Genomic DNA, 12,301 nt, shown 5'->3' with positions numbered 1-12,301 from the left:
CAGAATCTAAATTTACATTTAACTTGTTTAATATTTTTTATTGTATTCAGCTAATTTAAAAGGAAAAAATTCCCCCGGAATTTTGATATCATGAAAACGATTAAAGTTATCTTACTGCATACTACAGTATTTTGCCAATTTTGCAGTCACTTACCAATAAAAAAAAAAGGAAAAGAATGTACCAAAGGACTGCAGAAATTTTGCTTAAAATCTTTCAAATGTATTAAATAAAGCAAATTAAATAAAATTTTGAATCTTAAAGAGTAATTTCTGGAAGATAAAGTGCAACAATGCTGGAATGATTTAACTATTTTATTTTTACTATCACATTTTATTTAAAAATGCTTAAATCGTTTCATTCTCAGTTAAATAATAATTTTTAAGAAACATATCAGAATAATGTGTTAATGTTTGTTTGTTTTTCTTTGAAGTTATTCAGAAATAGTGAAAAAATATTTTTAAAAAAATTTCATTTTTAAGGGTTCAAATCTTTTTCTAATTTATTTTTAGTAAGATAGTGTTAATGTTTCATAATTTAAAATATTTAGTTTATATATATATGTATATAACCGTCGTTGAACAGCCGACCTAATTTTATGGGTTTACGACCACTTATGTTCAACTCCGTAGACTTGTAATTTTGAAGCCAATCCAGAAGACGAGGAAACTCCTGGATCGAGTATTGGGAGAAATTTGCCTTCGTGGAGGACTGTTTGATGGAGCTAACCCCCGCATTTGCGTTACATGGAGAGGAAGACCACGAGAACCTCCCACGGTTAGCTTAACGGCAAGGGGACTCTAACCCGTAATCCGTCTACCACTGAGGATATTTCACGTCAGCACTGTGGTCGGTGCAAGCCAGATGTGGAATTCGTATTGACTGGGATTTGAACCCGGTTCGCCTAAAATATTTAGTTTGTAAACAATAGTCATGACAAAAAATATTTCAAACAAAAAAATTTTTACTGGAGTTCTGCTCCTGATTACAATACAAGCTTTTAGGTGCCATCAACTGAGTTTACTTTGGCTACCGGGGTAACTTCGGCCATTCTCTAAAGGGAAAGAAAGAAACTTTAGGTGGCAAAGAGTAGTTAGTTCTGTAAAAAAAAAATCTGTGCTGTTCGTTGTTATATTGTCAAGACTGAGGCAGAATCACTTCCCTTAATAACAGTTTTCCAGCAGAAAAATATTTTCGAACGTGAGTGTTGAGCAAGCAATTTGAGTTACTTTGCAACTTTTATCCGTGAAGCCCATATCAATATTTGGTAAGTTTTTCGTATTACTTCAATTTTTGTTACATATGATATCCATTTGAGGGATATGATTGTGAAATTTTTATATGTTATGTATTTATTCTTTTTTTATTTGGGTAATATTACCCTTTAAACCAGGGATGGGCAAACTGTGGCCCTCTGGAAGATTTTATCCGGCCCGCGGATAGAATTTTTATTTGCCGATCAGTGGCAAATATAAACAATATACATCCATTTTCTTGTCGACTATGTTTAAAATTATTTCTGTTTTTCCTTTTTCAACAAAGTACTGATGAAGTTTTTGCTTTCTATAATTTTGTTCTACAAAACATAAATTGATGGAAATAGTTAGCTCAGACAGCTTCAATTGGTAAAATGTTGAAAGCAGAAGTTCTTTATAGAATAGCCGTAGATTGGCTCCAACTAGCGCTTGTCTCTCTCGAGGAGCTGACTTATGGAATCTAATATAGGTAAATTGCACTTCACATTTGGCAGACTGCGCATTTTACGCTCCAAAGAGCGGACAATCTAACAATCATCTGAAGCAGTCGTTTCTAAATACTATTCCAAAGTTTTACAAATCCTTTCCAAAAGCTAGTTTCCGAAATTTAATATTTCATACTCAGAAAATTAGTGCATGTTTGCTTAATCTTATATATGTGAGCAAGAGTTTTCAACTATGAACCTTAGAAAAAATCATTTCAGAAGTAGACTAACAGCAAAGCATTTAGCCTTGTTCCTTAAAATAAGCACATCTCACTTCCAACCTTAATGTAAGGAACTTTTAAAAATGAAATCGCAATTTCCTTCATCTCACTAAATATTTAAATTAAAACTTGCATATCACCTTTTTTTCTTAAATTTTGAAGTTTTTACTTGGCCCACCAAACATTTTATTTTCTTGATTTTTGGCCCCTCGACCAAAAAAGTCTGCCCATCCCTGCTGTAAACCATAGAAAAATTAGGCTTATTTTGCCCACTTTCACTGAATAACTATTAGACACAGTACCTAGCATTGAGGAAGATGCTGACATTTCTATTCACTACTTAACCATTTCTGACGAAAAAATAAAGGTTGAAATAGAATAAAATAAAATTGAATAAACTCTTTTTGACTTTTAATCATGAGACTTAGTGGTGGAGAGAAATTTCTTGAGATAAATTTTTAAACATTCGTGGCTTGGAAACATCAGTCCTGAGAACCAAAGAAGAGAATCTCCCACCAATAATTAGGCATCAAAAACCATAAAGTATTGAATACATAAATATCCGAAAATAATTCATCTCTAAAAATCGAGAATGAAATTTCAATAATATTGGAAATTAAATTGATAACTTAGTAAAAAATATCTATATTTGTTTTTCCTAATACATTTTGTCCGAGAGTAGGTTCCAAAAAGTTTTTAGTCGACGCAATCTCCATCTTTCTTTACCTGCTTTTCAAGCCATTTCTTAACTGTCTCTCCAATCACTCACATTTTGAACTTAGTTATTAATCACGCCTTTTGTGTCAGCATATATCTGGTTCTTTTTTTTTTATTATTATTAGTTTGAACTTCAGTATCTATTTCCATCTTTATGCATAATTTTTTTTCTTGTGTATCTTGCGATTCTAAATCAATTGTTGATGCGAGATTAGTGCCTTCATTTTCTACCCAAAGTTGTCAATCATTGCAATAAAAATAAAGGACAAGTTCATTACTAGTATGAAATGAAGTTTTTTTTAAATTATTATTGGTAATAGTTAAACAATTTAAAACGTCATGCCAACTGTCTGTTGAATAAGTAAACGAATGTTTCTTAAACGTCGCTTTAAACCTGTTTCTGTTATTTTTATTACGAATTTAAATTTTTCATTCGGTAAATATTTGACTGTGGTTTTTAAACAAATTTAATGAAAAGTTTTAGGTCATTATTAAGTCATAACTTAAATATTTTTTTCCATCTGAGAAAAATAAAGGGTAATTTTTCATCATAGAATAATTTCCGCATGCATTTACATAAAAACAGATTTAAGTTATATATTTAGATTTTTAAGAATATAATTCCATCATCATCATTATTTCTTTTAATTAAATATATTTTTATTTTACCCTCTTCACTGATTATATTATTCCTATTTTCAGGAGAGTTGAATCTTATGAGTTAACCCCAAACATCCCCTCACCTTTGAACGCCATTGATCATAAATAGTTTTCCTTATCTAGCCACTTTATTGTTATCTTCACATAATTACCTGCTTCTAAATCTTTATCGGAATTCAGTCACAATGCCGCACAAGTATAATAAGATATGTTGGCTAATTTGAATTGTTTAAAGCTGCTCCGTTCAAATTAATTTCGTTTTATCATCGTTGTCTTTCGAAATACACATGCTTTATTTGGAAGATAAAGAATCATTTTTCGTTAGGTGAGATGTGCTAAAAAAAAATTTTTTTTTTGTTATTCGTTTTCTTGTTTGATTTTTATCTGTGGGTGAGAAATCTGATACGGAAATACAATTGAATGTGTCGATAACTTGAATCCTTGTCGTTATATAATGCTTTGTAATGAATATTACAAATTACCCATGTTAGTTCATTATGTTTCTAAAATTCTGTTTATGACCTCAGAGGTTAGTCTTCTACTAAGCATACGTCTCACTACCACAAGATGCCCCAGTAGTTTTGACTTCATATTTAGTTTAGATAGTACCATTTGATCAGCTTTATCTAGCAGTGACGTGCATAGGGAGAGGTCAATGTTCCTAGACCAACCAAATGAGACATTCATTCGATATGGAAACAAAAACTTTAAATCTATTACTTTTATTTTTTATTTCGATATTTAATTTTGTAACTGATAAATATTAGGCTTGAGCAAAAAATTTTAAAAAGAACATTTTTAAACGAATTTGATAATTAAGTTATTGGTCATTAAATTTGAAATTTTTTTTACATTTATAAAAAAAAAATTGAGGGGGGGGGGAATAAATGCTTTAACATAAAATAATTTCCACTTTCATTTACTTAAAAATGAATTAAAATTATGTATTTATATTTTTATAGATGTATATATTTCCAATATTTTCTTTATTCAACTCTCAAAAATTTTTAAATTTGTGAATATTTTTTAAAAAAAATTTTTGGCAAATGTATTTTACTCACCTAATTTAGCAGTTCTCACTTAAAGAAATTTAAAAATCGCCTGCTTTTATAAATCTAAATAAATTCTATGCTATTTGTTTTCCTTAAAAAAATGGATATAGTTATTTGACTTTATTGTTTTTTTTTTTTCAATAATGTATTTAAGACTTTTTATTCTTATTTTAATCTCTATTTTCATCATCATTGTAATTATCTTTAAATAAAATAGTTAATAAGAATAAAGATCATATGCTATTTTTCCCCGTTTAATATATCGTCTGCATCATGTTTTAACAAAATAAAAGTGATATTAGTCATATCAACTGTTTTCTAATGTGAATATTTTTAGATAGTTTCATAATGATTTTTTTTTTTCATTTTACCATATATTTTTCTTTAAAATGTAAGCATGTTCCCAATTACTTTTTTCTTCATAAATTATGTAATTTGCTATTATTTTGTTTAAATTATTTTTTTTCTTATTATACATCCTGAAAATCATTTTTTAGTCAAATTGATTATTAGTTCGAAATCATGTATAAATGTAAGCATTTCATTTATTTTTGTTGTGTGTAAATTAAATGTTAATTTATTCGAAAAAGAATGTCGCAAATCAAGTGATTATCGTAGTTAAATAAATTATTCGGTTATTTATCTGTAAATAATTATTGGGTTATCTATTTCTGTATCATGATAGAACTGTTATTTTATATATGTTATTCTTTAATGATTTCGAATTTTCTATACTTTTAATAATTTTAATATAGTTTACTATATGTTTTCAGTTCACATTAGAATTTATTCTTCTTTTGGTATTTGATGTATTTACAAGATAAGCATTATTTTTTGTAATATTTAGACCATGAAAATGTGATCAATCGGTTGATTATGTCTAAATTTAATAAATATGATAAACATCTTAAGTATATCTATAGGCACACAACTGACACGCAGCTTAATCGTTATTGGTAGTATCTGATGCGTCGAATTAATATAAAATGCATAAAATTTGAGAATAAAGTATAAACTTATGAATACTTTACAGTCACTTTGCCTTAGTATTGTAGAATGACGAACTAGCCATGTATGACCTACATCTTCGATCATTTGGAACATCACGTCTAAGGCTCATATATGGCTTATGATTTTCACAAATTACTCAAAGTTTAAAATTTTTATTTTGCACTTCGAATGGTGATGTCAAAATATTCAATTTGACTTAAATTTATTCGTGTAAAATCAGTTTTATACTATACCTGAAAAAATATTCTCTCTTAGGAGAAATGTATTACATATTTTACAAAAATATAATTAACAAATGCACTACCTATCTATAGATTTCTTATGCAGAGTGACAAAGAAAGTCTTTATTTCTTTTTCGCGTTGGTAACATAGAATTAAAATATCAAGTGTGTGAGCTGTCATATTAGCAGGAAAGCGTTAACGTACATGTTTACAAACTTTTAATTGAAAATTCTTTTCCTGCTTGGACAATGAAAAACGAATACAAACTAAGCTATAAGTTGGAAAGAATTGAAAGTTTGAAAGTGAATAATTCATAACGATAACCAAAGTGTTCTATATTATGTTTTAATTATACTTATACAGATTAAATAATTATTTTATTCGTTGTTATTATTATTCATTGAAAAATGGACATTAGTCGTGCTGTTACGTTTTTTTAAGCATAATAAAATAAGCTTGCTCCAAAAACAGAAGAAAGCGTTTATGACAGTTATGAAAGACGTAACATTGAAAGAATGCGTAGGAGACGTGCCGTCTTACATGTTGTTTTTTAAAAAGCATAATTATTGTTTTGCTTCTACAAGTTTTTCTATTGCATGTCATTTAATTCAATTTTAAATTTTTTATTTCAGTAACCTATTATAGACTAAAAATTTTAATTTTTAAAGAGGAATTGGTTATAAATATTTTAATATTTTCTTAAAATTTTGAAGATTTTACTCTAGAAGACATTTTAAAAGAATTTAACTTTGTAGAGAGTGTGGTTTGCAAAGCAAACTACAGAAGGTTGCATGCGATTATAGGGAAACTAGTTTACACGGTTGTTTCGTGGGTTGGGGAAAGTCAACGAACAGGGAGCGGGGCCCACTAGTTATTACAGCAAAACAAAAACTGAGCAGTGGCTCCCGCGAGAAACTAAAAAAAAAATAATAATAATAAATAAAATTTGGACCGGGGTAGCCTGGTCGGTAGGGCACTGGGCCCATGTCCAAGAGTTCGTGGGTTCGATCCCCGCCGGCTGAAGACTCCCCGTGTAGTAAATGGTGACTGGTGCATGTTAAATCTGTCGAGTCGCAAAGTCCTCCATGTTCCCATAACAAATCAATACCTCTGGGTACTGATCCAGGAGTTTCCTTGTCTGCTGGATTGGTTCGAAATTACAAGGCTACGGAGTTGAACATTAGTAGTCGCAAACCCAAAAATTGGGTCAACGACGGATATAAAATAAAATAAATAAAATTTAGAAAAAAAAACGGAAAAAGAAAGAAACAGGAGACAAACTTGAAGAGTAGAATTAGGAGTCAACTTCGAGCAAGGTACTATATTGCACAAATTGATGCCCAAGTTTTCGAAATGATATAAGCATATATGGCAACGTTACTTTTAATAAGTAACGAGTAAAAGTACAAGTATTTTTAAAAAAAGTAACGAGTAAAAAGTAAAAAGTTCTTATTTTAAAAAGTAACGAGTAAAAAGTACAAGTAAAAGTACAAGTACTAAACAAAAAAAGTAACGATTTAAAAGTACATTTCTAGGAAATCGAAAATTCAAAGTAACCTAAAATTTTATTGAATAATATTCTTATGTTCTTTAATGTTTTTGCAAAATTGTTGTTATTTATTTAATTATTTTTAATTTTGAAAGTTATGGACATTAATTTATTTTTAAATTCGGAAGAATATTATAATATAATTTTATAATATAATCGTATAATATAATTTTAAAATCAAATATAGTTTTAATTTCAAACTTTTTATGGATTTGCACGAAAAAGAAATTTTATCTATTGATTTTAATTTTTAGTTTATTATTTTTATTTATTTAAATTACCATTGATTTAAGATTGTTTTACTCTTTAGAGACGCGTTTCAAAAGCACAAACGTAAACAAAGCAAACACAGGGTTTCAGATAGCTTTGTGATCTTTGAGCTAGTAAAAAATAATTGAATGTGCAGTATAAGTTGAAACAGAAGGTATTTAAACACGAAGTTAGCTGTGAATGCATGTATATTGCACATTAATTTTATTAATTAAAAAAAAACATAAGCATTTTTTTTCAATTTAATATTTTTTTTTTAGAAAGCTTACCGAGTTTTAGAAAAAAGTAACGATTTCATTCGACATTTCCGTTACAAATACTTATACTTTTTCCCTAAAAAAGTAACGAAAGTACAAGTAAAAGTACTAACTTTAAAATGTAACGAAGTAAAAGTAAAAGTACGTACTTTTTACTTGTACCGTCGGTACAACTAACGAAAGTAAAAGTACTGCCATATATGGATATAAGACTTGAAGTTTAGACTTCGGAGTTACGTCCGGGAATCGCAGGAGATAAAATTGAAAGTGCCAAATTCGGATTGTTATATTGAATTCAGTGGTAAATTAGAGCCTCTTTCTGCAATAAAAAAAATTAAATTATGGATCTTGTGTAGAATACTAATAATTCAATGTAATACTTACATAATATAATGCTAATAATTCAATACTAATAATTCTGATTTTTGTGGCTGAAATTAATTCTATGGAATTTCTGTTTAAAATAAGTAGAACATCGAATTCTTATCATATTTTCATAATAAATATAGTATTTGCATAGAAACTGAGCAATTTTTTTTTTTGCTTTTTTTTTTTGTTCATTAAAGTAAAAATCAAACTAATAATGTTTTATAAAACGCAGAAAAGTATGCATATCAAATGTTGATTAATCTAGTGAAAGGATAAAGAAATATTATTAAAAATAAATATTAATAACATACATTATTTAGTGACTCTTCTGACACTGTGCTCAGGGCCCTTAGTCCCATGCAATAATGAGGCTCTGTAGCTGATATGGTTGAGAAATTATTGTTGTAGAATAGTTTCTAACCTACATGAAAGAAACCTACATGATAAATAATTCATTCAAGTATAAAAAAAATTTTGCATTCATTTTTCTCAACAACAACAAAAAAATAATTTTATTGACACAGTTTTTAGAATAACAAGCGTCTTACATTACTCTCAAAACTTTGCTATTTATGAAGTTGTTTATTCTTATTTTAGGGATTTTGCATATAGAAAATATTAATTTTTCATATGAAAAATTTTAATTTTTCCTTTACTTTTATAACATTCGAATAAAACAACATACAAAAAAAAAGGTTAAACAGTAAGTTAACTGCAAATAAGGGATAGTGCTAGGCCTCCTTCTTTCAAAAATATGTAAACAAATTTATGAAAATAATTTTTAGTATACAAACATAATATCGGGATGTTTTTAAATACTGATTATATGAAACAAGTTCTAATTAATTAAATCATTGTCATTATTTGAAATTGAACTAATATTTCAAAGTTTTGTGCATTGTTTTAGAAAATAACTAAAAATATAAATATACTTAATATGCTTCCACTTTTAAAGGGTTTTATTGAAATAAAAATCTGGCAGCTAGAGTTGATTTCTTATCTTGGATTCAACAGTTTATTCAAGATGTCGTTTAATAAGAAGACAGACATTAGAAATTACTTCCAACAAAAACTTCAGACACTTAAACCTCATGCAAGCCAATTGAATCGTTCACCTCAATCATTTTTTACTCCTAAAAGATTTGGAGGGAAATCAATTAAGTCATTACCATTTTGCAAGAAGAAACGACTGCCCAAAGGATGGAAAATGAAAGTTTCCGGTGACAACTATTTTGATAATACTACCTATTCGTCCGGCATACACTATAATTCTGGTTCCAGGTATGATGTTATACAATATGGGAAAAATATGTCTGATGTCGATGAATCTTTATTTATAATAAAAGAAATTGATGAAATTTTAGAAAACTCTCAGTATAAATTCCGAAACTCATTCAATTCGAGCATGAATAGGAACCCTAACCAAAAGCTAGTACCTGATAGTAATTTGAATAAATGCATTAAGGATGATAATATTTCCAATTATCCTTCTTATTTATTGCCTCAAAATCCAGATATTAATGAGGGCTTTAAGAAATATGCTTACGGAAACAAAGATCTTCGACTTTTAAATTTTGACAATCTAAGCAGTCCATTAAAGGCAGAAGATAGTTATTCATTAAGTGAAAATTGTGTAACAGAGTTTGGACAGAATGAGTTCATCAGAGATTTTAATCAGATCGAAACCTGTTCTCGCGAACAAAGAGCTAATCCTAAACGGATATCGAATTCAAAAGTCAAAAACAACCATGAGCTTTTAAACTGTAAAAAAAGAAAAAAGCTGAAAACGAGAAATTCTGAACAATGCCAAGATGTTCGAAAAGGACGTGATTTTTTTGAGAAATTTAGAAAAATTAAGAACACTGAGCTACTAAATCGTGACATGGAAGTCAATCTTAATGATACTACTCTAAGACACAACTCTGAAGGTAATAAAATATTATTCGAAACTATGTTTGAGAATTCTGCAGCAAATTCCGCATCTAAGTTTGATGAAGAAAACAGAAAGACAGAAAAATTAGGTAGCATAACTAATTCAACATTATCTCAACCATTTAATTCACAGCCTCTAAGCCCAAAAAATATTTTACTGGAGAGCACAGAAAAAGAACAGTCTAATAAAATCCTGTTAAGTGATTCTAAAAAATCCATGAATACCAAAGTTGAAGAAAATAAGGAAAACGTGAATATGAATGAACCTTCGTCAAAAAACAACTATACTTGTCTTACAAAGATAGATTTGAGTGAGAAAAAAACGTCGTCAATGATGGATTTATTGGGATATGAAACTCAAAAGGAAAGCGTCACTTACAACAGATGTGAGAATACATTCATTCAACCCATATTAGGAAATAAGACAAATAAAATTTTCGAAAATTATAAAAAGAAAGCTCGAGAGTTATCTCGTAAAATTTTAAAAAATACAAATACTTTTTCAAAAACTGTAAAAGGGAATACTCGAAACTTTGAAATGGAACATTTAGTAACCCTTCATAATGATGAGGGCAACACGAAATTCAACAACTTCGTTACACCTAAACTTCAAAAACGAGAACATGTCCCGAGATGTGATAATTATATGAAAGGCGTCTTTTCCGAAACTAACAGACTTTCTGAAAATGAAAAGCATTTCGAATGTAACAATTTCAAAAACGATAGTTCAGTATCTGAAATTTCTAGTAGAAATAACATTGTCGAGTTAGTTTTAATTGAATCAAATTCTGATAACATTACTGTTAAAAAGATTACTTCTATTGATGCGTCTACAACCTTCAATCCTTCCAATAATGAAACAGATAACACTAATTTAATAGACAATCATACAGATAATAATAAAATTGCAGATGAAGTTGCTAATCTAAAAACTAAAACTGACATTTCAGAAGAAGGAAACTCAGAAACTAAATGTGAAAAATCTGTTAAAAATGGTGCAGAATATTCCAATAACACGTTGCGCACTATTCCTGAACCTTTAGATTTAAGCTTCAAAGAACATAAAGCGACTCACTTTCAAAAAACAAAATCATATCTAGAAACACCATCGACTGACAACAAGGAAAAAACATTCCTATGCGTCCAAGAGAGTGACAAAACAAATTCTTTAAAAGTAAAACAATGCAATTCATCTAACAAATTGCGAGAGGAAAAAACAATAAACACGTCCTGCTGTTCAAGAAACATTTCCCATGCAATCTTTACTGAAAGTGAATTTGAGGTAGCTGATTCGAACAAAATTGTACAAGGCTGTATTAATTGTTCAGAAAATTCGGAACAATTTAACGAATTCAATATCGCTATCGATCCAGATCTTCCGCCAACATTATCGAGTCACAAAAATCAAGTTAATTCTAACTGTGAAGAAAAAATTATATTTGATGAGAAATCTAATGGAACTGGTGTAAATGAAAAAACTTCTGATAAAGTCAATGAAAAATGTTTCTTTGAAATAGGTATTCAAACTACACCGTCTACACCTATGAAAATTGAAAAGTGGTGTCAAGTTGGTACTCCCAAAGAAGACAAAGCTGTTCAAGTTGACTTAAGTGAGTAAATAAAAAAAAATCACAGGGATTAGTTTTTAAAAATTCACATTTTCTAACTAAACATAACACTATTCGTTCAGTGTAAGTTACCAATGTCATTTACATGCTGAAATGTGGTAATTATTTATGTTCATATTTCATTCATGTTGTGTAAAATTCTACGACTTTAATTAAAGAGTAAATGTAAAAAATATTCCAACATAAATCTAGTTTCTTTTCTACTTCTTTATAGTTTATTATTTAAAATTTTTTAGGCACATCTGGCAATTTTAATGATTTTTTCAAAAGATGTTTCTCATTAGAAGTAAAATTATAATTTGCTTTAAGTTTATAATAATTTGTTTAATTTTGTCCAACAATTAGAAACACCGCCGTTAAATTATTAGGTCCTTTGTAAAGAATATTATGTTATAATACATTTAAGTCAGATCCTTGTCAGAAATAGCATGCATATTCGGAGTTGCAAATCGATATTTAATTTAGAAAATCACAATTAAGTAAGGCAGAACATAATACATTAGAATTTGCTTGATTATCAGAGTTAACAGAGAGGAACAAAAGGGCGATTTTTAGAAATATCTTACAATTTCATCAGTCTTACTAATTTCAATGATTTCAGTCACGCTTTCATGTGTATTGATTTTTTAGATTTTGGTAGCGTTTCCTTCCAACTTAAATATTTAAGACCCCTA

General features: G+C 28.7%; 1 protein-coding gene across 3 annotated transcripts in view; it reads left to right on the top strand.

Annotated features, from left to right (window-relative positions):
- The first annotated feature begins 1,104 nt into the window (after nt 1–1,104).
- The window catches only part of LOC107445388 (solute carrier family member malvolio), a 58,404-nt gene continuing 47,207 nt past the window's right edge, over nt 1,105–12,301 (top strand). For 2 of the 3 annotated variants that reach the window (XM_071184284.1, XM_016059767.3), the window contains exon 1: nt 3,521–3,662. In XM_071184284.1, the coding sequence (XP_071040385.1) occupies nt 3,625–3,662 (38 nt within the window). In that variant the 5' untranslated portion in view covers nt 3,521–3,624. Of the gene's footprint in view, nt 3,663–9,022; nt 11,819–12,301 lie in introns of those variants that run through there. The other variant, XM_071184283.1, reaches the window with a different exon arrangement.

The sequence above is a fragment of the Parasteatoda tepidariorum genome, chromosome 8, assembly GCF_043381705.1.
Source record: "Parasteatoda tepidariorum isolate YZ-2023 chromosome 8, CAS_Ptep_4.0, whole genome shotgun sequence".
In the NCBI taxonomy this organism is placed as follows: domain Eukaryota; kingdom Metazoa; phylum Arthropoda; class Arachnida; order Araneae; family Theridiidae; genus Parasteatoda; species Parasteatoda tepidariorum.
Note: the sequence above shows the minus strand (reverse complement) of the source record. Positions and strands in the feature narration are given on the sequence as shown.